We start from the raw sequence: 26,823 nt of genomic DNA, 5'->3' as shown, positions 1-26,823 counted from the left end.
TGCAGCCATTTAGCAGATCCAGCTTTCCTCACTGATTTTGTCAAAAGCCAGCTGAAAGATCGCAAATGGTAATCACATGACCTGGGGACACTGCAACCATCTGTAAATATGTGCCAGCTGTCAAGTGCCTGAATTTAGATCACAACTATAGGGATGCTGCAAGTGTGAGGACCAGTCATAAATGTGAGAACCAGTCATATGTCACTTTTTTCACCGCCATTGTCACTTTGAACAGTCACTAAACAAATGATTGTAAGTCAAGGATTACCTGAACATCAAGTCTTAATGCTCCTTAATCTCCAAAAAAGTATCTGAAGCTGATTCAATGAATCATATGAAACAAATTTCCAGCCACTTTGTTGGATTAAGAGTTTTAAGCATGGTCTAATCAAGGATTTGGCTCTTTTAGGGGGAAAAATCACATTTGTAAAAGCTGAATAGCTAATTAATATCTAAATAGGTAACTGTAAGCTTTATTGTGAGTAAGTTTAATTCTATTTATACTGTAGAATAAAAGCTTAGTATAATTCTGCAAAAATATACTCTTTTCCAATCAGTGAAGCATATATGCCAGGACTATGGCTATATTCTATTAAATATACTATATCCTATGAAATAAGAATACAAGCTAAATTGCATTGCAGGTTAATAGAAGAACAGACTTCGATTCTTTACATTTTTAAATGGCTGAGTTTATTTAAGAATAACACATTACAAAATAAAATTAGATTATGCAGAAAAAACATAAAAAAAGGGGACCGGAGACTGGTATAAAAAACACAAAGAGACATCAAAAAAGGTACAAATGTCTAGGAAGAGCACAAATTGGGGAAGGGTAATGGGAAATTTGTACAAAACTATTGTTTCCACATATAGAATATATAAAATGTTCCCTGTTTGATGGCAGAAACACAAGAGGACATTTACTTTAGAATTTTTTAAAAAAGATATATCAAGAGGTATGTGTGACATGCGAACTTAAATCCAAGCTCTTGGGCCTGAATCCTCTCTTTCTGCATTCCACTTCTGTTGGTTAACAGCAGAAACAGAGACCAATCCAGCTGCTATATAAAACTTCCATTTAAATATGGATTCCACACTGAAACAAATGCAAGATTCGCTGTACAGAAATTGTTGGTTGTGGATTAAAGATAGTCTTCAGTATCACCTGAAACGGCAGTATTCTCTCATATTGGACAAAAGATAATAATTCCGTCAATGATAAACAGGGTGTCATGGGCCCTTTAAAAAACCTGCCTGTTGAGAGATCTCTCAATGCCAGCAGGATCTCTTACTGGTTTCATACAAAAGCTGGACAGATTCAGTATCAGTTTTCCCCTATTTAGTGTCCACGTACAACATATTTGTCTCAACTTCCATTAACAGGACCAGAGGGGGCTGATGGAAGTTGTAATCCAAAGCAAAAATAGGATGGGGGGAGGGGGAGAAACTCTCTTTAGGGCATTCTTCAACTCATCATTAATTGCTGTTAACAACAAAAACAGGAGGGAGGAGCATATGAGTAAAAAAGCAACTTTCAATTCAGCTTTTTAAAAACAGAGAAAAAAAGCTGCAAATATCATATATATATATATTTGTTCATTGGCAGTCACTGGGAAAGGCATATAAATATATATATATATATATATTTATATATTTATAGTATAAAAACTGTTTACCAATAATTAAAGTTTTAAAACAAGTTATATTGTACCTTAATTCTACAAAGAGCTGAAAGACGAACATCTATTTAATCCTCTGTCAAATGAACATCCACTGACATTACAGCTGCTTAGTTTGTTTTAAATCCTATTTTTATTGAGAATATAATGCACCAACTCTTCAAAATTGTAATTCTTTGTGAAGCTGAGCTCCAGATCGCATTGCAAGAATGTGGTTAAGAAAAAAAAATGCTGGCTTTCAAGGGGGGGATAATCCCAGTCATCTGAATGCAGTGATGTAGGCCACAAAGGTGTCTTCTTTCTCAGGTTAAAACCCACCACAGCAGGCTTGGGGAGGGGGCAGTGAAGAATAAGGACTTTCGGTGCAGAATGCCCCTGCCCACAAATCCTTGCCTGTCTTTAGGATAAATGGTTAGTCCTGAATATCAGAGGAGGACTCATAATCCTCATAATCACTCAATAATTAGAGGATGACTCATTTACTGTGACAAGATAAACACTGAATGTCAAAATAAAGGATTGTTAATTTTCTACTGGGCAGCCCTACTGTAGAATTAAAAAGGTTACCTGCCATGGTGGAAAACAGAGCAAATGGTCATTTTTCATGTGCTGGTGTCTATTTGCCTTCCATTCTCAAAGAATTCCATTTCTCTTTAATAGTTTAAGAATAAAAGGGAATCTAAGTTGCTACAACTGCTGTGGGAAACACCCATGTTATTAACAGCAGATTATAAGAAGCAGAAAACACATAAACATGCACACACATCTGGAAAACCTGGGGCAAATAGATTCCCCAAGACACACATCCCTGCATGTTTTACATCTGATAATTAGCTGCAGCAACAGTAATGTGGAGAACCCACACTTACTTAGTACTATGCACATTAGAGTCTTCTCTAGATCGTGACAGATCCAAGAAAAGATTGCAAGTACTTCCCTGCACCAAGGCCTTACAGCTGAACACTGGCAGGTCTTAAGTCCTTTGCAGAAGCTGGCCATTTTTTTTAAAAAAGAGAGGCAGAAATCTCCTTGAAGATAAAAAGCTGCATTCCTCCAAGTTTCAAATGTCCCTTGTAAAAAATAGGGTTTCAAAATACAAAAGAAAGTGTGTGCTTCAAAAAGGCTGCATGGGCACACTGGTCCAAGAAATAGATACGATTTTCTTTTTAAAGACACCCAAGTGTAATGCAGAGAGTATTGTCAGTGGAGAAACCCATGCAGTCCACTTGGAGGTGGCCAAGAAGAGGAAACCTGGGGTTTTCAGTCTCTGAAGTGTCTTACTTGGCATGAAATCACAGCAGTTTACGATGGAGGATCTCCCAGACCATTCGTTTCCGGAAGTAAGGCATGTGTTGCTTTAACAATAAGAAATCAGTAATATCAATATATTTGTGACATTACCAGGGCATTCATTTTTAATGCATACTGACATATTTCTGCCCCTCCTCCCTTGCTTGAACACAAAACCAAGATTAATCCAGCCAGCACTACTTCACTAAAAAAACCCATCATTTTTGAATTTGTATTTACAAACGGTAGCTTCAAATTCCCACAACCAATGTTCCCCATAAAAACAAAGAGATGTCCATACAGGACCAACTTACTTGAGTAAAGTTGATTGGTTTGTCTTTGGTAATGCAGTCAGCGTATTTACAGGCAAACATCCCACAATCACTGCCATTCATTTGTTGTGGGATCTCCTTTAAAAGACAAATAAACCCATCTCCCTTTATTTTCTTGATGAGAACTTAATACTGGCTTTATCCAATACTACTGTTATATAAAGTGCACACAACAGGTAAAGTTTCAAGCTCTCAATGCTTGAAGTATTGTGGGGGCAATAAGCTGGCTTTGTATAAAATATACAAAAGTATGAAGGCTATTGCTTAACGCATTGTAAGCCGCCCTGAGTCTCCGGAGAAGGGCGGCATATAAATCTAATAAAAAAAGGGGGGGGGGCATTTTAATCCAGATAGATACAAGGGCAGCAAAAGCAAAGCTTCAACTTGGTAAATAAGCCAAAATAAATAGCAATAGCAGATTTATATACCACTTCACAGTGCTTTACAGCCCTCCCTAAGCGGTTTACAGAGTCAACATATTGCCCCCAACAATTTGGGTCCTCATTTTACTGACGTCGGAAGGATGGAAGGCTGAGTCAGCCTCGAGCCAGTCAGAATCAAACTCCTGGCTGTAAGCAGTTAGCCTACAATACTGCACTTCAGCCACTGCACCCCATGGCTCTTTTACAACAGGTTCCACAATTAGCTCCAATCACAACCGAACTCCAGTTCAAATAATTACAGTTGGCTGCAGAAGCTACTAAAGATATCTATGGCTGTGTTCTTCTCCCACTCATCATATATTCTTCATTCCAATGTCCCTTCTTTGTTCAACTTCTTGCCACTTTGCCTGGCTTTTTCAGTTACAGGGGAGAGCAACAAGAGCCCAAAATAAAAAAAGAAGCCCCCGAGAAGTAAAGTGCAGATGGAAAGCAAATGGAAATATTAAATGCAATTTTTCCCCTTAATAGCAGAGGAAGTAGAATGTTAGTTTTTTTGTAATATTGCAGTGGTAAGTATTGAAAAAGAGTTACTACAAGCATTCAGATTCCAGTTGATTGGAAGACTTCAAAATTGGCTCCAAATTTGGAATTTGAATACAAAATGATGCTCTCACAAAATGGCTGACACTGGGGATATGATCAGTCAGATTTCCTAACTTACCTTGGGAAAACTAAGCAGAGACAATACCATAAACCAAAGCATACTTCAAGGCTAAGAAACAGTAAAGGCAGGAGAAAGAAGCTCAGGTTAACTCCTTAATTTATTAGGGTATTAAAAGGGAGAGAAAGAAAACTCAGCGAGACTTTCAAGGTTCTTTTACTATAATCTGTAACAATAAATTGTATTTTTAATCAGACTTGTGGAGTTTTGTTTCCTGACTTGGCTTTCCTGAAAGGGCTGATAATATCTATATGCCTGTTAATAATGTTTTAAGGGGAGTTTTAATGGTTTTTAACATTTTAATATTGAATTTTATGTGTTTTATTGCTGTGAGCCGCCCTGAGTCCTTTTCGGAGAGAGGGCGGCATATAAGTTTGATAAATAAATAAATAAATAAATAAATAAATAAATAATTTTTATTTTTTTTTCAGATGCATGCATTATTAAATATCTGCATCTGCTACAGTCAGGACTGAAAGGGAACTGTTTTCCACCTCTGATCTTTTTTAACCAGGGAAATACATACAAGCTATGATTAATAATACAAACAACTCAGAATCTTATATACAATGAGCCATACATACTTGGCTTCTTTTACACAGGAGCATCCAGCCATTGGTATCAAATTCCTTGCGCTTTTTATCCAGGCTTTCCTGTTTTAAGTACTGCCTGCAGAGATTGGAACACAACACAAACATTTTAGCACACAACAAAACATTTGAAAGACTTTTAATGAATGTTGTATTTTAAGAATTTTACTTAGCAAAAATATTTAGTTATATCAGGATGGTCAAAGCTGTTAAACAGCTATAAATCCCTTTTATCAAAGGGAATGAGAAGAGCGTTTGACCTCTTGCTTCCCTCAGCAGAGAGTGTTATCCTGTTCTTCCATTCCTAGACAGAAAAGCCCTTGCCAATTAAATGTCACCAGGAAAGTTAGCCTTTGTCCTATAACTTCATCGATACTGTGGTTCCCAAATAATTTTATCTCCCTGCTCTAACTCTAATCTCAAGTCAAGATAGAACTGTTACTATACATGTGTGACAAGGTTTCAAGACAAAACTAAAATTTTTAAATGAGGAAAACAAAGAAAAGCATGAAGTGAGATTCCTTTTCTAAACACCCAAAACAGCTCTATTGCTTGTTTTTTTACCCAGTAAATATACTTTAAAACCACACACTCAGAAATGCTTTCTGCAAGTCCATTATGTATTACTCAATAGTCCCCACACCACAGCTTCACTTAAAAGAAATCCTCATACTGCATCAAGCAACATTAATTCACAAAGTTAATGCAATTCCTAAAGACACAACACCCATTTTGAAGCTCGCTTTAATGAATAGCAGAAATCGTAATGTTCTTACTCAAACACAGTCTGACAAATATCTTGAGAGTCATTGCCAAACAACGCAAAGTCCTAATATACTCGCATTACTATATACACACGTTCAGGATTTTCTTGTCTTGGCAAAGGATGAACAATTTACTATTTGTTTCAATTATTTTTGTATGGAAATTTCTAGTACCCTTGGGTTTGTTCACGAAAGTTGTATTTTATCTTTGCTGCAAGTACTATCTATTGCACCTGGTTTGAGATAACTTTTTTACTTCAAGCAGTGATTCATAAGGTTCAGTTTCATTCTCTGCCTGACATAGATTTGGATTAAACTGAAACTAATGAGATAAATATCACAGCATAGCAAACAGATATCCTAAATCTGAAAACAAAGCATAATTGAACTTTCCAGGGAGCTTGCTATGAGCTCCTATTATGTTAATGATTCCTTACTGACCACTACAGAAATGTCTAACTGCCCAGCATATGGCAACACTCTGGTTACTCAATTAGCTATGAAGAATTAAATTAAAAGTAATGCTACAATACATTTTCTTCCCCTAAGTATCTCTTGTTGGCTCAGTAAGTTCAATTTTATTATGGTTTCTTATGTTAGTTGACAAACCTGCTTTTTTCAAAGATATGTTACCTAGTCATTGTGACAGCTTAATCTCTTAAACAGAGATGGAGTATCTAAGGGCCTCAGACTTATGTTTGCAGGTCTCAAAACAACCTCAGTTCATGCTATTATGTCAGTTTTTAAATGCAAGGTGCGAAAAACATTCAAGTACTCAGATTCCACCCAAAAATACTGAAAAGAAAATTGAAAAAAAAAAAACTGCCAGCACTCACTAACATCACTACCTCTTACAGGTTTAAAGGACAGAAAGATTTTAAAAAGATAAAAAGTGAAACTCCTTAGTTCTTACATTTCTAAATAGACAGGTATAATAAAAGTGAAAGGCATTTTTCAATTAAATGACTATAGTCAAGAAAATAATTTTTTGGGGGGGAAATAAAAGAATGGATTTAAACAAATGTTCTTGATATTATTGGGTTTTAACCCGATATTAAATTCCAGCACCTAGTTCTCCAATTGGTTGCCAACAACTCTATTAGATTTTTTTAAAACAAAAACAAAAACAAATAATGGTATGTGTAATAACTCCTTCAATCTGAGCCCAGCTACTGCTGGCTTCACAGACACATCATGTAGTTTTCTTAGCAAAAATGCTAAAGTTTGCCACTGCTTTCTTCTGAGATTTTTTTTTCATTTACTCTTCAGAACATATAATCCAGGAATGTGTTAGTAATCTTCTATTCAAATATTAAGTAAGTTTAAACCTGCCTAGTTTCCAAACTCAAATAAGATGGACCAGGATGCTGCTTTCTGCCAATAAACAATGACTACATAAGAATATCTAATTTGTCCTGAAATATGATCAAAACATACATTGGAACCACTTACAAAAAAGAGGGCATGTTCTGATGGATGCAAAAGACATGAGCACTATGCAGGTGTTCAAGAAGGTATTGTGTATGTGCCAAAGCATTTCAGGTATTTTCTTCAACCTTACATTTTAAACTCTCTCACATGTTAGTATCTTTTGAAAGCTTCATTTTTCACTACTTCTGAAGCAATATGCATTGGTATTGCACTTTAAGGCAAACCACTTTCTTCATGAGAATTGCCACCCCCATTCTCACAATCTAAAATATATTCAGAAGACAGCCTATCTAAGACCCAAGTAACACAACTAGCAAGGGTATGTGAATCAACTAAAAATCATAATCCTTCCATCACTTCATCAGCTATTCATCATCAACTTTGTAGAGCAAGAAGAAAGCTAAGCTATCCGGCTTTCTAAAATCCTTAATGGTAGTAGGCTGAATTAGATTAATATGTTTTCCTTATCTGATTTTTCAAACAGGACATACAACTGATAGAATTAAACAACAGATCTTTAACACCATAAATCTCTTCCCTTTCTAAAAAGGGGCAGACAAATCATTCAAAACTCACCAAAAATCAGGAAGCTCTAAAGATTGAAAGCATGAAAGGGTCACTAACCATGAATAGGACCTCTGTCCCCTGTTCCCGGTGTGATCCTCCCACTGCATTCAACCAATTAAAGCCTCCTGAAAGGAAATAGAAAGGGAAAAACAGTTATGGAAAGGGTCGATCAGCTAAAAGCTGAGTTCCCGTTGCATTATTCTAGATGTCCACTAGTCATCTAGACAAAACTGAAGTCTTCCCATTCTTACTACCAGTAAGATTAAACTAGCAGAAAAGCTGTAACCACAACATTCTCAGGGCAACCATCTAATTATTTAACAACCAAAAAGCTGAATCCAATATATATTTCTAAATACATTATTGAGCCAATTATCTTTCACTTACCCATTCCTTTTTACTATTGCCTGCTTCTAATTCCAGACAAGAACTAGCAATGTAGTTTGCCATAGCAATATTTATATTGGTGATTTCTTCTATTGAGTTTACTGTAATAAATATAATGTAAAACATAGAAAAAATCCTCAATGTATATATTATTTCCTTTACACAAAGCCACCATTCCAAAACAATACACAAATCAACTATTGCCATCTTTCCAATTGGAAAGGTGCACACCCTAAACTTATTGGCACTGCTGAGAAGTCTGTAAGATGAAGCCCACACATCCAAAAGTTGCCAAGATTGACTAATACTGCTTTACAATGAGCTCTCGAATGAGAGATGCTCAATTATCTCCTAAGTGAAAAATGTATTTTTCTAGGAAAATGAGGACTACATACTGACCTACTGACAAAGCAATCCTTTGGTGTAAGAGAGAGGAAGAAACACCAATTTTGAAGTCTTTTCTTTTTTCAAAAAACTCCCTACGGAGTATTTTTTTTAACCACCAACCACAATGAGAATTTCACTAAGCTCCGTGAGTAGTTTCTGGGCTTTAATTTTGGTAATAACAATAGACCATAGTACAGGAATGTCAAACTCGTATCATCACAGCATCGTCAGGTGACGTATCTGGACTTTTTCTCCCTTTGCTAAACTGGGCATGGGCATGGCCAGTATGTGACACATCCGGCCCACAGGCCGTGAGTTTTACAGCCCTGCCATAGTAGCTTGCAGATCCCACTGCCTGCCCTGACACAATGCTGACATACCCATTATTGGTTCCTCAGGTGCAGCAACTGTGGTAGAATTTGCTACTAACTACTGGAACAAGAAGTCCCATCTCCAGTCCACCCTGGTCACCTGTAAAAATATGTGCCTGTATTTTGAAGCTGGTAGGACGTATTTATATGTTTATGCTTGCCTTTTTAAGCTCCTTCATACAGTTGGAAGAGTAGAAATGCTTTAAAGGAATAAAGGTGGATGGCCTCCAAAGTTTCTATACTGTAGATCTATCCAAGGTTGAGAAAACACATTCCCGAATATTAAATGCAAATACCGTATTTTTCGGAGTATAAGACGCATTCCCCCCCCCAAGAGGCTGAAAATTTGGGTGCATCTTATACTCTGATTGTAGCTTTTTTTCAGCCCTAACGAGGTGCTAGCGAGTGAATCGATGCTTTGCCTGCTCCCTCCAAGCCTCAGCTGTGCTTTAGAAACTTTTTTCAGTGAAGCGATCTTCCATGCTTTGTCTGTTCCCTCTGACTCTCAGCTGTGAAGCTTTTTTCCAGCCCTAAGCAGGGGCTAGCATCTTCTGGTCGGACTCTTAGCTGTGAAGCTTTTTTTCAGCCCTAACGAGGCACTACCGAGTGATCTCCGTGCTTTGCCTGCTTTTCTCATTGCTTCTCTCTCCAAAGATCAGTTGTGCTTTAGAAGCTGTTTTTTATCCCCAAGCAGGGGAAAAAAAACAGCAAACTAATGTGCTGAAGCTGACCACACTAAGGACACTAGCCAGGTGAGTACCTGGTCGGCAGATTCCTCCCCCCTTTCCCTCCCCAAAAACTAAGCTGCTTTTTATATTCCTGTGCGTCTTATACTCCAAAAAATACGGTAAGTAGATTTCTAAGAATGCATGGGTATATAAGTGTAGTCATTAATTCCCATCACATTCAGTATACTAAGAAAGTTGAAGAATATTTGGTTAAATTCCAGCAACGTAAATTCCTTGTGGCGCTAACCCTAGCAAAGGGTTTATGTCATTTTTATGTCATTTTGATTTATGCAATCTGCAAATTTACATTAATTGCTGTTTCTTTATTTTCTTAACTAATTTTATTTGTCAGTATTCCTGCAGCATTTTCTTATGTATACTCTTCATGTTTTTAAGTACAATGATTGTAGAAATGGTAAAGTCATTAGAGTAGCATTCACAGACTATGTAATCAAGATCACTAGTTTAAAAATGTCAAACAAAACCAAGAGAAGACAAGAGCAAACAAGAAGTTCTAATTGTTGATGAAAAGCTTCCACTGTGAAAGCTGGCTTATTTCCATCAGAAGGTTGTTCATTTGGTGGATGCTTTCACAAGAGACTGTGGGGCTGGGTTTCATAGCCAGATAACATCAGATAGTCTTAATATACTGAACAGGGCACCCTCAGCAGAATATCATGAGCACATAAATATGTAAGAAAATAAGCAGTTCCTCAAAACAACTTGCAACTCACAAACTTATCAATCAACACCACCTGGGAGATTTTTTAATAGCCTTTAGCAAAGGTTTTATGAGAAGCCTCGCTCTGGTGTTATGTACTAGTTGTAGGCTGAAATCTCCTCTCAGGAAGTGCCTCATAGAACACATTACCGTAATGCCCAAACTACAAGTTGCTTGAATATGGTGGCAAGGAATTTGTTTCTGGAAATGTTATAAGTGTCATGTCAAGTTGCTTTGGATATCAGGGATATTGTGGCCTTCACTGACACACATTAATGATTACATGTGTTCCTGCAGATGAAGGACAGCCCACAGATGAGCATTAACTTAACGTTATAGGTAGCCTTCGACTTACAACCATTTGTTTAGTGACTGTTCAAAGTTACAAAGGCACTGTAAAAAGTGACTTATTACCATTTTTCACACTTACAACTACTGTAGCTTCGCCAAGGCCACAGGATCAAAGTTTGGGCACTTGGCATGTATTTATGACAGTTGGACTATCCCAAGATTGTGTGATCACCATCTGTAACCTTCCCAGTCAATGGGGAAGCCAGATTCATTTAACAGTCACAGTTCACTTAACAACTGCAATGATTTGTTTAACCACCATGGCAAAAGGTCAGAAAATGGGGCAAAACTCAATTAACTAGCTTGTTCAATGATGGAAATTTCAGGCTCAATTGTGACCACAAGTCGAGGACTAGCTGTACTGTGTTGCTAGATAAGCAAATAATCCTCAATTTATAGCCAGTCCTTTTATGCCCCTTGGAGTTACGAAGGTCTCTGAATGGGTGTGTTATGGCTAGTAAAGCACTTCTGGTCATTGTAAAATGTCATTGCCCCCATGACGTTTTGGGCGCTTGCCAACTATCTTAACTTTACAACCAGTTGCCGTGTCCCGTGATCATGTAACCGCAATTTGCAACGTTCTTTGATGGCTTCCAGCAAAAAACGCCCTTTCAGGAGAACGGGTTCACCCGTTTGCTTAATGACTGCAACATTCACTTATCAGCCACAGTGATTTGCTTAATGAGCACCACAAAAAATGTAAAAGCAAAATGATCCAATCATGTGGGTCCCTTGACTTATGACCTCAATGACTTGTGACTGGATTTCCGGTCCCAATTGTGGTCGTAAATCAAGGGCTACCTGAAAACTTCCAGAACAATTATTTTCTTCACTATTAATTCAATTTTACTTTCTTAGCTTATTTACCAATCTGAACTATTTCTAGGTATGGTATCCATTGTAAGGGTTAAGATGAATTTCATGAATATTTTTGTTTTATTGATATGCTTTGTTAATAACACTTTTTTTTACTAATTTACTTTCGATAATTATTATTATTGTTTAGACTTCTATACTGCTTCATAGTGCTTTACAGCCCTCTCTAAGCGGTTTACGAAGTTAGCATATAGCATATTAGCATATTGCCCCCAACAATCTGGGTCCTCATTTTACCCACCTCGAAGGATGGAAGGCTGAGTCAACCTTGAGCCGGTGAGATTTGATCTGCTGACCTGCTGAACTAGCAGTCAGCTGAAGTAGCTGCAGTACTGCACTCTAACCACTGCACCACCTCAGCTCTTATCCTATGCCATATAGCCCACCTTTTAAAGGACTTGTTCTGTAAATGATGGACAGTATTTTAAACAGTGCTGTTAGTGAAGAAGACTCTGAAAACATACAGGAATATGTATCTGCTTTACAAGCAAACATCCCATTTTGTTTCATCCTGAAATGCCTGCTTACAATGTGTTGTAACATGCTGATTTATCAAAGACACATTTTCTGTGGATATAAATACTGTTAAAATGAGCCCATAAAAATATCAATGTTTCTCTAATATTTACAATGCCCCCGATAGATTTTTGATGCCTTTGACTATTTATGTAATATTATGTTAATGTTAAAATGTTTAATAATATCAATACCCACACGCATACACACTCTTACATTTAGCTAGGTGTTGTTTTTAAATGGCCACGTAATGTATTAGACTAAGTAGAATGGTCTAACATCAAAGAAGGATGAACCACACCTAGGGGAATAAATTCTAACTGAGCTTATTCTGACACAGAGGATCTTGAAATGCTTCACTGAAGCAATATTTTGAACTTCTGAAGTCAAAATAAAATTTTGCCTCCAGAAGTTGTGGGTGCTCCATCACTGGAGGCTTTCAAAAAGAGACTGCATAATCATTTATCTGAAATGGTGTAGGGTCCCCTGCTCAAGTAGAGGGTTGGACTAACACCACCAAGGTCCCTTCCAACTCTATTATTCTATGTTCTACATTCTAATAAATAATTTAAACAATAAATTCTTTAAGTTATTAATAAACTGCTCTTTGTAATATAATTTTCAGAAAATTTACAAAAACTGAACAATCAAACAAAAATACAATAAATCAATATGTTTTTATGTCTTTAAAGTCATATTTTAATTCTGTATTAAAACATTTCAGCCCAAACCTGTAAAATGATCAATACACTTTCCAGATGGAAAAGCGACAAGTGTGGATTAATCTGAATGTTGCTCTCAAAATTCAAATCTGCCATTATGTTCGGATTCAAGAGCCTACCCCTCAAATTAGGACAAGATGTAATGGATGGAAACTTATCAAAGAGTGATCCAACCTAGAACTTACAAGAAATTTCCTGACAGTGGAACAATTAACCAGTGAAATAGCTTGCCTGCAGAAGTTGCGGGTGCTTAACACTGGAGATTTTTAAGAGACCATCATCTTGAGACAGCCATTTGTTCAGAATGGTATAGTCTCCTGCTTAAGCAGGGGTTGGACTAGAAAACCTTCAAGGTCCCTTCCCTTATTCTGTACTCTTAAGGGCCTTATTATCAAATATGATTAATCTCTTTTTATAATTGCCTTGTATGTTACATTCCTTTTATTTTTCTATTCTCGTATAACCTTCTGAACTTTTAAATGAAAATATACTACACTTAAGACTGCAATCACAAGAATATATAGAGGATAGAGAATTTTCAGCATTTGGGAGATTCATACCCTAACCTCTTTTTAATATAAAGGGCCCAGAGGCTCATGTTTAACAGGAAGCCTCCCAAAAAGATGGAATTTATCAGATTTGTTTGAATTGATTTTACAGAGGGTACTCTTTACCTTTCATGTTACAGAAGCACACATGCTTCTAGCTGTCCCTTTGGAAAATACCTTGAAAGTTCAGTATTCCCAAGAGTTATAACAGCAACAACCATTTGGTATGAAGATTGTTTCTATCAATCCTAAAATAATGAGGAAACATATTTAATGTAAAAGAGATACTCACAAGAGTATCTTACAAGCTTCACTGTTGGATCCACCCATTGAATCATAGTAGGTGATGGTTTTTTTCCTGAAGTCAGTAACCTAAACAAGGCAAAAATTCTGTATCAAGACATTGGCATAATCTTATGCAGAACTATGTACTTTTGACACATTTGGGATAATGCAGGAAACAGAATGGAAAAGTGTTTCAGAAGCAAGCATTTGAGAAAGTAAAAATGCAAAAATGAAAAGAATGAATTTAGAATGCATTCAGAACAGACAAGGAACATTTGAAAGAGCTGGTATGAATTCACTTGAACACTTACACAAATATACATAATATACTCACTGCTAGGCACCAATGGACACCAAGGTGAATAGGAACCAATAGAATGTCCACAGAAAATATATCTACTTTTTTAGTCCAACGTTTTACAGCTGAATACCCAGCAGTTTTTAACTTGGTGAAGAAAAATGTGTTAAATGCATGAACAGTTGGAAAGCCTTTCTGTTTACTCCTCTCCATCAGCATATTCATGTAGAAATTAATAATCTGTGTGTGAGAGAAATACATGTTAGTATTTGGTATTTTTCTCAAACAGCTTCTCTATTCCTAAAAAGCATCTATCTACAGGTATATACCACTAAAAACTTGTGTCATGACCCTGGGTGAAACAGCGCATCATAGAGCAAAATTTTTTGAACCAAGTATCTCTAATGGGCTAATTTATAGAATGCATCCAAAGTCCAGGACCATGACTCCTAAAGTAATTATATTTGGGGAAGTTGTAGGTGCTTTAGTGCTACTGACTGCTGCTGTGCTGTTGCTATGTCATGTGATCTTCCTTTTCATCTATGTCATGAGTTTCCCATCCAGTCTCACAATCCCTCACCCTCTCCCCCATCCAGCAGCAGCCATTTACTTGCCTGCAAGGAAGGGGAAGAAAGGAAAGGAGGAAGATTCCAAATCTCCCTGCCATATTAACATTAGGAAATTCAATGGGGAAACCAGAAGGAAATCAGAAACTGCTTCTTCTCCAATGGCAGGTTTTTTGTTTTTTTTTGCCTGCCCTTGATTATTGTGTTTTCTCTTTTTAGGAAATACCTTACTGCTGATGAGGTGTACCCACCCTGGCCCTTCCCAAGACAGTTGCTGCCACACAAACCCTTCTTCCTAAGGTCTCATGAAGAAAATACCCTGTTTCCCCTAAAATAAGACATCCCTTGATAATAAGGCCAATCAGGCTTTTCAGCGCATACGCTAAAATACCCCCCCCCCAAAAAAATATTTAAACGCATGCGCAGCCAGTTCCCGCCATTTCCTCTGGTTAGGGTTAGGGAGACAGAGCTGGGAATCAGATAAGATGGCAAGAGGAGCCCCATCTTGCTCCACGTGCCCCAAAATAATAAGAAATCCCCAAAAATAAGGCCAAGCACTTATTTCGGGTTCTAAAAAATATAAGACAGGATCTTATTTTCGTGGAAACACAATATGTATGATTTCAAGAAAGGCTCTCAAAGGGTCAGGCCAGGATTGCTTGATTAGCAGCAGGAGCAAGAAGATGACAAAGGTCATCTGGGGATGATGGAACACAGGTGGGCAGCAGCTGCGGAGTGCAGCGGGCCAAAGGGCAGAGATGGAGGGGGGAGTCAAGGGATGGCAAAAGTTGAAGAATCTCTGCAGTTTTAAATATAGGCAGACTGCCAAGTACTCATATTTTTTCATGTGACTGAGGAGGGCACTGCAACTGTCATAACTTTGCAGATTATTATTATTAGTTCAATTTATATGCTGCCTTTCTCCAAAGACTCAGGGCGGCTAGATTGGGCAAGTGCCATTCATTTAGTGCCTCTGTAATTTCAAATGGTCACTGAACAAATTAGCATGACTTAAGGACTACTATCTGTAAAAATCTCACTAGACTACATAACAGAGAAAAATGGATGTAAGTTACTTTAAAAAAGCAGATTTCAACTGAATGCTAAGGGGAAAATTCCTAACAGTAAGAATAGAGCAGTTAAAGAGTAGAGCCAATTATCTGGAGCAGTGGTGAATGTATTTGAATGATGGCTAGACAGCTACCCTTCTGGATATCTGTAGAGGAACGACTCAAAGAGCCTTTACAACTCACAATTCTTGAGTTTAAAAATTATGTTTGAAACAGAGACTGAAGATTTACCTCATCATTGAGCCAGTTGAGATGTTTAAGTGTCTGAATGTCTTTCCGAGTGATGGTTAATCGGAAGGCTTCACTCAACACTTCATCCTGGTTTCCACTTCGTAACACATTTTTTATTTCTTTCTCCATTTCCTATAAATTGTTAACAGGAAGGAGAACTCACTGACATTTTTAATCCAAACTGAAAATCAGACTCCTGATGAAAAACTTCATTATGAAGGATAGTTCCAAAATGCAGAGTGAGAACACAAAGAGGAGAAATACGGGTCGGACATACTCAAAGTTTGGGAGGGGGAGGCTATGGATCAGGAAGATTATTATATATTGAAAAAGATTTCACATAATTATGTTCTACAAATATTTTTTTCTTGGAAAAGTCTGGAAATGTTTTGATTACCTCTTATATATTTTAATGTTGCACTTAAAAAAGAATTTGAAATTAAGGGTTTCCCCCCCACCCCGGAGAAAAGCTGATAACACAGGAAACAAAACTACCAGCAATATCAAATTGGGCTAAAATACCATCCCCCAAAATCTAGCTTTTGATGAAATACAGAATTTCAAAACAGGACAGAGCATGTTATCACAGAGATGTATTATGAAGAGACACATCTTAAAAATGACTTTACCACAATAATTGTTCAACTCTATAAACTACTGTCCAGGTACTTATTTCACCAAGGCATCAAGATTTTTTACCATTAATCTAAAAACTAACCTCTGTAATTTCAGGAAATTCATCTTCACTATCCACTCTTTTATTATCTTCTGGAACAATGGTGACAGGAATTTCCTTTTCAAGAGGAACTCGAAGATGTAAGTTTATTGACTCAGGTACTGAGGTCTCTTTCTGCAGTCTCTAAAAAGATCATTAAAATAATGACACTTAGCATTACATCCAGTGGGCAATCCCAGATGTCTGTGGACAGGAATTGCCATCAAATTGTCCACCTCTATTGTCTGGATTTCTTACATTAGTTGATGTACAGAAGGATGCAGTCATCAAACCTATCTGGAATTACGGTTATATGAAGTTAAAGCCCGTATCAACAACAGGGAAATCTAATGACTGTTCATAAATATGGCCAAGCTTGTCGATATCTAGCTTCTTAGTTTCCAATTTAATCTATAAACCTTTTCGTCTATAACCTTCAAGTAGGTGAAACTGTGCACTATAGGACAATAATGTTTGAATCGAGATACCTTAAAGAATGTGTCCAATATCTAGGACCCATTACTCCTGTGGGATTGAAATTTCAAGGATCTTCAGACCAGCTGTATTGGAAAACTTGTGGCCAATGCAGCAAAACTGATGTGCTGCTCTGCAGTGCCACCATGGTGATGTGATTATGATTTTTGACACTCCCTGCCAGCTCCCCACAAGCAAAGTCAACGGGGAAGCCAGCAACAAGTCAGATGTCACTTCCACTCCCACTGCTTTTTTGATTACCTATGGTCGTTCTCTTACTCTATTTAGGGAAGTAAATACAGTAGAACCTCTGGTTACAAACGCTTCTGACGACCAAATCGGGTTCCAACCAAAAAATTCACAATTTTTTTTCCCGCGGCCAATTTCCCCTTCTGCGCCATTTTTTTTTGGGGGGGGGATTTTTATTGAATAACATAATAGTACAATTCAACATTTTCGGTTTGGCTACTTTCAACCATGCTATATACTTATATAAGTAGGAATTCTACACAGTATGGGAAATGTGGTATAGGTGGTTGAAAAATAAACGTAAATGTTAATTTGAACTAAGGGGGATAGTATCAAACCATTTATGTAATCTATGTATCTTAAGCAATAATCTACATCATAATTTACATAGTAATAACTTATAAGTAATTCAAATTTTAATCTTAAAATATTTATGTAATCTGCACCAAAGATTACAAGCGCCAAATTTCCAAAATTAGGTTTGGGTCATTACCAAATCGGGTTGCGACCAAAGTTATGGAACAAATTATGGTCATGACCAGAGGTTCTACTGTACCTATGAAACAATGATCAAACAGGACATGAGTCAACTAGCATGCATTAAAGGTAAAGCAAAGGATTCAGATGGCAATTTTAAGGGAAACTATGTATCCAATTGCATCAATTACTATCAGTCATAGTGAAGACAGAAGGAACCTGGAAAATCAGACACCTTTCTCAGCTCTGATATAATTTCAATGATCTTTTAAAAACAATAATCATATTGAGTTTTCTCACCTGATTCTGAAGCTGCAATGCCAAGGCTTTCTGCTCCTCTATATGTCGCAATCTCTCACGGGCTCGGGAGTCATATACACTGGTTCTAGATAGAGGTTTGTACACAATAAACTAAATATTCAGAATTACCAGCCATGAAAATTCATTTTTGCACACTTTTAGTTATGCCTGTCTTATTATTTCTTTCAGCTTCTGCTCCTTCCTTATGGGAAGGCTGCTTTGAGATATAGGATGGGTAATGATGGGTGAGTGTGTCATGTCTGCTAACCTAATTGCTAGTCCTATTGGACACCTACACACATCTTTAGTTCAAGGTAGGCAACTTGCATACTGCACACTGGGACTTCATTTGCATTTCACTGATAATTCCTAGATCAAACTGGTAGCATTCTGTAACAAATAGTCAGATTCAGGCCATGTGGGGGCAGTTTTAAGATATCCTCCTAGCCCCTGAAAAGTAAATGGGAGAAAAAAAAATGAATGCACTCCTAGTAATGTCACAGCAATACTCCAGTTCTTCAGAAAGTCAGAAGAGTGAATTGTGGCAACAATCTTTTAAATACTGCCAAAATTTAACTGAAAGATCTACAAGAAAGGATCTAATAGCATGGACTAAGATTTCGTACTGGGATTTGAATGCTCATTTTTCTGTTTTAAAACAGAAAAGATTTGTATTTACCCCTGAAAGCGCTTCAATATTGGCATGTAAGTAGAAAAGTGATTTCACAGGCGATCTATCTATCTATCTATCATCTATCTATCTATCTATCTATCTATCTATCTATCTATCTATCTATCTATCTATCACGCTTAACTGCCCATCTCCCTCACAATTTTTCACAATGATTTCTATAAAATATTTTCAGTCTTGAGACCACAGATTGATAAATTAAAGTCCCATATGCTTTGGTCTCTCAGATATTCTATCCTATGTGATCCTATGTAATATACAACTAAGATATGTGAACTTAACATATAGTTTTCTTCCCTCATTAGCAATAGGAATTCAGACTATCTAGCTTCTTTACAGTAATGGAAAAGGAAAACAAAAGCAATCTTTTTTGCTAGTCAAATCAAGAAGATAAATTCAGCGTTAAAAAAAGGCTAAACTAGAGACAAAAACGCTAAATAGCTGATTATATGAGTTTATGAAGAACAACTATAAGGGTTTAGAAATGGAATGTACTTACAATTCTTTTATCCACAATTCAGCCTCAAAGAAAGGTGTACTAAAAAAAAGCAGAAAGTAGAAAGGTTTAATGCGTCTTCCAGGAAAAAGGAAACAAGAAGTATTAAAGCTAAGTTCAACTGTAGTGCTAAGACAGAAGAAAATATCAAGAGCAGTACATTAAGTCCAATTGTGCACTTGGCAACCAAACAAAAATTTCTACCAAAAATTTACTAGCAATTTCTACTAGCAATTTCAGAACATTATTGGAGCCAGCAATTGGGAAAAGGTCACACTTTCTGCTTAAATGATACTGCATATTTAAAAGCTATGGGAAACAGAATGCTTCAGTAAATGGTACTGCAAATGGACTAGAGAAAAACTCTGAAACAGCAGCAGAGTTGAAAAGCAGTGAAAATCTGGAGAAAAGTCTGAGACACCTTTTAACATTCACAGTCTAGGGATAGGAACAAAAAAAACTTCTAAAATTTGAGGTTTATTACATAAAACCACAAAATTTGTATGAATTACTGATGCAGTAAAATGTTTTATTCAAAGTAAACTAAGGCCAAATGGACAATCCCAAGATCAGAAATAAATAATGCTAAAGTCCCTCTGAAATTAATGGAGCGTTAATGAATTTGCTCTCCTTATTCTATTACTCTAAGCTCAACAAATTTACTTCAACCATTTTTTTTTATTCTACTCCCCTCAAAACAATAAATTGTAGTTTCTACAAGTCAGAAAGCCCACTTGCCTTGGAGCTGGAGATCTGAAGTCTTTGCCATTTAGCATTATGACTGAATCACTTCCTAGATCAAACAAAACAGGGTGCAAGATTATTACTCTGTACCAATAATTTTCTCCAAAACAGAATCCATACAATGACTGAATTCAGATTTATTCAGTTAATTTAGGTACCAGGCTAGAAGAAGTAACAAACCTGCATCTGAGAATTAACAGTGCAGATGGCCTGGAGAAAATAGTAAGTCAAGAGTTTGGGGTCAGGAAATAAAACCCACAGTATTTCAAAGTATATCAGTTGCTTTTACCTTCAGTCTGCACATCCAATGCTGGTAGATTTGTTTGTTGTATGGGTGTACTGGTCTTGGGATCAAAGTTAACATGGGAAGTAAAACTACAAACTGGTTGCGATAGTGGTTTGTGAGAATGGTGCTCCTGCATCCTAAGAAGACTGGATGATGGGTTGCCCAGAGAGGGGCCACAAACATCAAAAGGTTTCATACATTTGTTTTCAGTTTCTTTCGTAGTTTTTTTATTGGAACCTCCACATCTGGTCCTGAAAACAAAAGCAAAAGGCCAGAAATTTTGGAAACAAACTTGTAGACAATCAGATTATTCAATATATTTCAGACACTCACAGGTGAAGAGACAATAATGAAGAGGCTTTGGAAGCTGACAGATTCTTCCCTGTAACCATTTGAATCAGCTGCCTGTATATTTCTTTCTCTTCTTCCCGAACTGTCTGAGAAAAAAAATCCCATACGTTACCAGAAAGTATACAGTACAATAGTGTGTCTACATAATATTTTATAGGATGCAAAAGCGGTTTAAACTAATTTACAAAGTTGACAAAGTAAGTTTATATAATATGCAGAATAAATTAAGATCCTAAAACAAGCATTGATAAACCTCATGGCCAGGGACAAAAATAATCTCAATGTGAGAGCACAGATAATGGTCATGTGCTTAATAAGAAAGAGTCCACAGAAATTTATTGGGATTTCCAGTGGCTCTGCCGGCGCCGAAAGACGCTCCTTTGTGAGCGCCAGCCCCGGGATTCCGTTAGAGATGCTAGAACAGCGAAAATCAGCTGTCTAGCATCTTGAAAACTTTTCCCCTGGGAGAAGGGGGGAAAGAGAGCCGATGAGTGTGGGTAGAGCTCCCCAAGAGCCCCAGGTTTCTTTTTAAATCTGGGGCTTAAAGGGTGAGAGCTCCCCGGAAAGCCCATCATTGCTCCGGATCCGGGATGTTTCTGTTTCAAGCAGAACTAGACGCTGTGACCACCCCAGCAACTCAATTTTAAAAAGATTTTGGACTTGAAAGCTGGCAAAGCAAATACAGGAGAAACTAAAATTGCAAGTACTAAACTTTAACTCCGAAAAGTCTATCACTTCCCTCTGAATTTCTATGGGAGAAAGGGAAAGTAAGATGGCGTTTGATTCTAATGGGGCGTGAAGAAGTGAAAGTTAGATACAAAGTATTATGTTGTGTTGAAAGCCCCTGTTTAAAAGAAGAGGATTTTATCTTAAAAGGAGAAGGATTTAAAAATTATTTTTTTAAAAAAAAGACTTGTACCACTTAAGGATTGGAATAATTGATTTAGTTGCTGGAAAAGTATAAAATGAAAGTTTTCTTGGGAAGAAAAAAGAAAAAAAGGGCTGGCTTTTTTGAAAGTGATGAAGGCTTACCATTATATACATCAGTAAATACACAAATACTGACTGTGGATCTCTTTAAAGAAACTTTAGAATCATTTACCTCCGCGTTAGTGGAAAGAATGGAAGGGTTTTTCAAGAAAGATTTTACTCAAATTTGCAACAAAGATACAAGTGAAGATACTGTATCGGTATTTCAGATGCCACATAATAGTGAGTTGCTGAATGAAGAGGTGGGAGAAACAATCCAGTTTAATGTGCCTTTGGAAAATGGAATGGACGTTTTTCAAATTAAGAAGGAAAGGCTGAGAGGTTTGAAGGAGCGTAATCAGGAAATACCGAGAGAGATTTCTCCAGAGGCTTTGATACAGTCAACTGGAAAATTGTCAGGTGTTGGGATTTCTAATATAAGAAAGAGGATTCGAAGTGGAACTTTACAACTTTTTTACAAAAATGGAATCGCAGGTGTGTTTACTGAAAGGAACTACTTTGTGAAGATTGTAAGGTACAGCAACTTCAGTTGAAAACTCAAGAATTTATAAAAATAAAAGAGGGCGGAGGAATAAGACTGAAGAAGGTTCGCAAAAAAGTCAGGAAAAAATGGAGATGGAAAAATTATAATCCTCCTTGTTAGGGAGGATAGTAATAGTGAAAATGAATGACTATACCTGTATTTAGGGATATGATTTGTTTTGAAAAGTTATATTATAGTGAAAATGAATGATTTACTTATATTTAGGGACATGATTTGTTCTTGAATTGTTATGGGCCACTGACCAAACTTTCACTTTTGTCTTGAAGTATATTTCAAGGAATGCTTTGTTGAAGAATTTATATAAGCTGATGGGTTAAAAGAAAAATATTGTGGATGTAAAAGTTATGGACAGTGTAGATCATTTAATATAAATTTATGGGTTAGAAGAAGGATATTACTTAAACCTTCATACTTTGTTTTAACTTACATTAATGCTATATTAAAGAATATTTTGTTGAAGAATAAATATAAACTTGTGGGTTATAAGGAAAATATAAGTGGTGCAAGGGTTGAGGGAAGGTTTTCACAATATTTTTTATAGATATTAAATAGTGAAGATGGTATTTGATTATAAGTAGGGGATTCGTAGAGAATAAGATGAATAAGTTTATGCAAAGCTATTAAGTAAGGAACGTTTCCAGGAAGAATCAATATAAGTTTATGGGGTAAAAAGTAAAAATAAGGTTTTTACAATATATTTTATTTGAGATTGGTTAAAATATTTTGTTAATGTGTTAATATATGTAAGCATTGGAGATGTGATGGTTAATTGTAACTGGGCTCTGATTGTGTAATACTGGAAGAAAGACTTGCTTATTATTGAAGAACGGACAAAAACGAAGTTGGATTGATTACTTTCAAGCAATAATTGGTTTAAATAGTTATATTTAGATATGAACAAGGGGAGTTAAAGTGCAAGAGGGAGATAAATCTATAGATAGTTAGCCTATGTTTTTTTCTATGTTTGTTAAATGCTATACCCAGTATTTGCTCTGGGAAGTCCGGGGGGGAGGGTTGGGGCAGGAGGGGGAAGGAGGGAGGGGAAAATATGTGTAAATTTTTAAAAAACTTTTCAATAAAATTTTTTTTATTTATTTATTTAGCATATGGCATTCCACAGAAAATGGCTTATGGATAGTTGGTTATTCTATGAACACTTATATTTCACACATCTGCAGCACTTATTTATGGGCATCTCTTAACAATGTCATCTTTTCTTATTCATTTTTTTCCTTGTTTAGGATTTTCTCACCAAAATAATCCCTTAAATTTATTCACTTTTTATTGTTCTATTCTTCTAGGTCCATGATGGCGAACCTATGGCACGGGTGCCACAGGTGGCGCATGGAGCTGTATCGGTGGGCACGCGAGCTCAGCTCCGGCATGCATGCGTGCGTCGGCCAGCTGATTTTCAGGCCTTCTGGGCCCATTAGAAGTCAGGAAACACACCATTTCCGGCCACCTCTGGGGGGGTGGGGAAAGCTGTTTTTGCCCTCCCCAGGCTCCTAGAAAGGCTCTGGAGCCTGGGGAGAACAAAAAACGGGCCTACCGGGCCATCACATGCCAAAAACGGGGGGAGCACGGGGGATTGGGGCACATAGAATTATGGATGTGGGCACGCGTGCGTGTGACCCCACTGCGCTCCCCCCGCTTTTGGCACGCGATGGCAAGAAGGTTAGCCATCACTGTTCTAGGTACTACTTCCTCTCTCAGCCTAAAATCCAGGAGTTGAACTAAAAGCATTTATGTCAATGCTGCTCTTCTGCAAAATTAAGATAACTGAGCATTGTGAGATATTTCAACATTACCTTGGGAAAAAATCTATAACACAAGATAGATCGGGAAAATATATAAACTTCCCAGTCCAACGAAATTTAACTCTGTCTTCCTCCACCAAAGCAGCTTCAATTTATTTCTGTTTTCCTTTTTCACCTACCTCTTCTGCAGTGCTGATGAATCTTCTTTGAGACTTCTTGGGACTTAGTAAGCTCCGACGGCATGATGGATTAGCAACGGACTTAATTGGAAAGGATTTTTCATAGGCAGAAATTTGACTATGGTGGTTTGATTTTCCTACAAAGGAATTTGCAGTCATACTGCAGAAAAAAATGGTAAGACTTTTTAGCTAGCCTTATAAAGACATTCAGGTTTTAAGTATGTTTCTATGCAATCTAGAAAAACTCATATAGAAACCCTAGCAAACCATGAATATTCTCTTTTAAAAAGACAATTTAAATATACAGTACGGTGAAAAAAAAATTCATAATGAACTTAGATTTATGTGCGGTAACAAGAAATGATGTGATACTGTGTTTCACACTGTATCAGTTTAACAATGCTTTCTTGGAGGTTAACATGTAGCTTTCACGTGGATTCTACTGACATAAGGGCAGTCTGAGTAAACAAATAAAGGATCCAATAGTGGATTTTGATGATACTTCACACCTGAAATATGATATGCATGAAAAAATAGTATGAAAAAATAATCACTTCTTTGGCTGCAATAATTTGCAACCAAATATTCCTGTAATTGGGGTCAGAAACCTGACCCATTCATCCATGGTGAGCTGCTTCAATTCCAAAACATTTGAGGTTTTCACGTATGATCTGCTTATTTCAAGTCCTTCCACAATGTTTATATTTAGTTTACTTTATTGTCATTGCATATGGTATAACAAACTTAAATGCAGTCTTCAGTGTACATTATAACTATAAAAAATAAAAACACAAACATACATCCTTTACATTCTATATAATTGAAATTGAAAACCTGATATTGCACTATACCGTTGAATTCAATATGGCTATTGATGTTTATCTCTGAACTCTGACTTGATATTCCTCTCTTTAAACTCTGAATTTAATGTTATTCATCTAGTCTATTGCCATTTGTATAATGGACATTGTCAAGTCTATATAGGATGGAAGGCTGTTAGCTTCAAGTCTCCTTTCCCAGAAGCTCTCCTGGTCTTCAACCCCTGGGCCATCTCCTGCTTGGTGTTGTGGCTTGGCTTGGTAATTCCTAACCCATATTCCAGGGGATGCCATACTTGGCATCTAGCCCATTCACTTGAACATGTAAGACAACTTTTTCACACCGTTGATTGTCTTTTTAGAAAGGAAAAATGCAAATAATTTCTATAATGCAACCTCCCAACCATGCAATTTAAAAGCATGTATTTACAGGATTCAGCCTTTCCTTGGGAGATAGGCCAATCTCACAAGAAATAAATACAGGGGTGAAATGTAAAATCTGTTACTACCGATTCAGTGGGTGTGGCTTGGGGGGTTAATGTGACTGGGTGGGTGTGGCCAACTTTTTTTTTTAACTTTTAAAAGCATTTTTTTCTACAACCTTAAGAGATTGCAGAAAAAAATGTTTTTAAAAGGCTCTGACGATCCCAGCTGAGCCACGCGATCATCAGAGGCTTTTTTTCTTAACTTTTAAAAGCATTTTTTTGGCCGAAGAGGTTGTAGAAAAAATGCTTTTAAAAGTAAAAAAAAAAGCCTGACGTTCACGCGGCTCAGCTGAGCATGTGAGGGAGGGGGGCGTACAGGGATTTTTGCTACCAGCTCTCTGAACCACCCGCCACCATCACTACCGGATCAGGTGATCTGGTCCGAACTGGGAGCATTTCACCCCTGAATAAATATGCAGTTCACTTAAGACATTGGCAGCTACTTTTGTATCCCTACAGGTAGTCCTCAACTTATGACCACAATGGAACCCAAAATTTTTGTTGCTGCAAGGCAGTTGTTAAGTGAGTCATCCCATTTTATGACCTTTTTGCCACTATTGTTAAGGAAATCATCACAGTTGTTAAATGAATCTGGCTTCCCCCTTGATTCTGTTTGTCGGAAACAGGTTAGGAAAGATACAAATGGCGATTACATGACCCCAAAACAGTGCAACTGTCATAAATATATGTCAGGTGTCCAAATTCTGATCACATTACCATAGGGATCCTGCAATGGTCATAAGTGTGAAAATTGGTCATAAATCATTGCAACTGACCACTAAACAAATGGTTGTTAAGTCAAGGACTACCTGTACAGCTAAATCTCAAATTACTGGACTTCAGTCCAATGAACTTCCCATGAAACAGACCAATATTCTATGCCAATTAAAGCCTGCCTCAATGACTTTAATTGGTAAATACATATCTATTTCAGGTGAAGTCTGTTGCTTCAAACTTACCAAATGACACAAAGAACCAGTGATGTATTTTCTATTTAGGAGATGTCTGTGACTAATGGATACTCCCTTCACCAATTAGCCCATCAAAACTATTACAGGTAGCAATAGCACTTAAGACTTATATATTGCTTTACAGCCCTCTCTAAGATGTTTACAGAGTCAGCATATTGCCCCCACAATCTGGGTCCTCATTTTATCCACCTCGGAAGGATAACACCAACATAACACCAGAATTAGGCTTAATATGATAAGACTTGCAGGGCCAGCGCAACATGCAACATGTTCATACTGATGTAATATAATATGTTACATACATATAGGTGTATGGGAATGTGTGTTAGTTATTACTTATTTGGGTTTAGGGATTCTATTTCTTTCATTTATTGAGATGTATTTTCTGTTGGGGGAGACTGCACCAAGGGAGGCTCATTCAATTTCATTATACACATGTTGTGCATTGACAATAAAGATTTGATTTGATTTGATTTGAT

At 37.0% G+C, this 26,823-nt stretch overlaps 1 protein-coding gene across 3 annotated transcripts in view; it reads right to left on the bottom strand.

Annotated features, from left to right (window-relative positions):
- Window positions 1-667: 667 nt before the first annotated feature.
- Window positions 668-26,823, bottom strand: part of SENP1 (SUMO specific peptidase 1) — a 32,488-nt gene continuing 6,332 nt past the window's right edge. For 2 of the 3 annotated variants that reach the window (XM_070937970.1, XM_070937972.1), the window contains exons 6-18: window positions 24,071-24,230; window positions 20,583-20,686; window positions 20,253-20,500; window positions 19,958-20,012; window positions 19,223-19,261; window positions 18,033-18,117; window positions 16,536-16,676; window positions 15,818-15,949; window positions 13,987-14,190; window positions 13,660-13,739; window positions 4,993-5,077; window positions 3,287-3,382; window positions 668-3,037 (exon numbers count right to left, since the gene is read on the bottom strand). In XM_070937970.1, coding sequence (XP_070794071.1) covers window positions 2,975-3,037; window positions 3,287-3,382; window positions 4,993-5,077; window positions 13,660-13,739; window positions 13,987-14,190; window positions 15,818-15,949; window positions 16,536-16,676; window positions 18,033-18,117; window positions 19,223-19,261; window positions 19,958-20,012; window positions 20,253-20,500; window positions 20,583-20,686; window positions 24,071-24,230 — 1,492 coding nt within the window. In that variant the 3' untranslated portion in view covers window positions 668-2,974. Of the gene's footprint in view, window positions 3,038-3,286; window positions 3,383-4,992; window positions 5,078-7,817; window positions 7,886-13,659; window positions 13,740-13,986; window positions 14,191-15,817; window positions 15,950-16,535; window positions 16,677-18,032; window positions 18,118-19,222; window positions 19,262-19,957; window positions 20,013-20,252; window positions 20,501-20,582; window positions 20,687-24,070; window positions 24,231-26,823 lie in introns of those variants that run through there. The other variant, XR_011600036.1, reaches the window with a different exon arrangement.

Source organism: Pituophis catenifer, unplaced genomic scaffold (genome assembly GCF_029215685.1).
Source record: "Pituophis catenifer annectens isolate HBS135680 unplaced genomic scaffold, rPitCat1.0.hap2 SCAF_2, whole genome shotgun sequence".
Taxonomy (NCBI): Eukaryota; Metazoa; Chordata; class Lepidosauria; order Squamata; family Colubridae; genus Pituophis; species Pituophis catenifer.
This window is presented reverse-complemented; position numbering and strand designations above follow the sequence as displayed.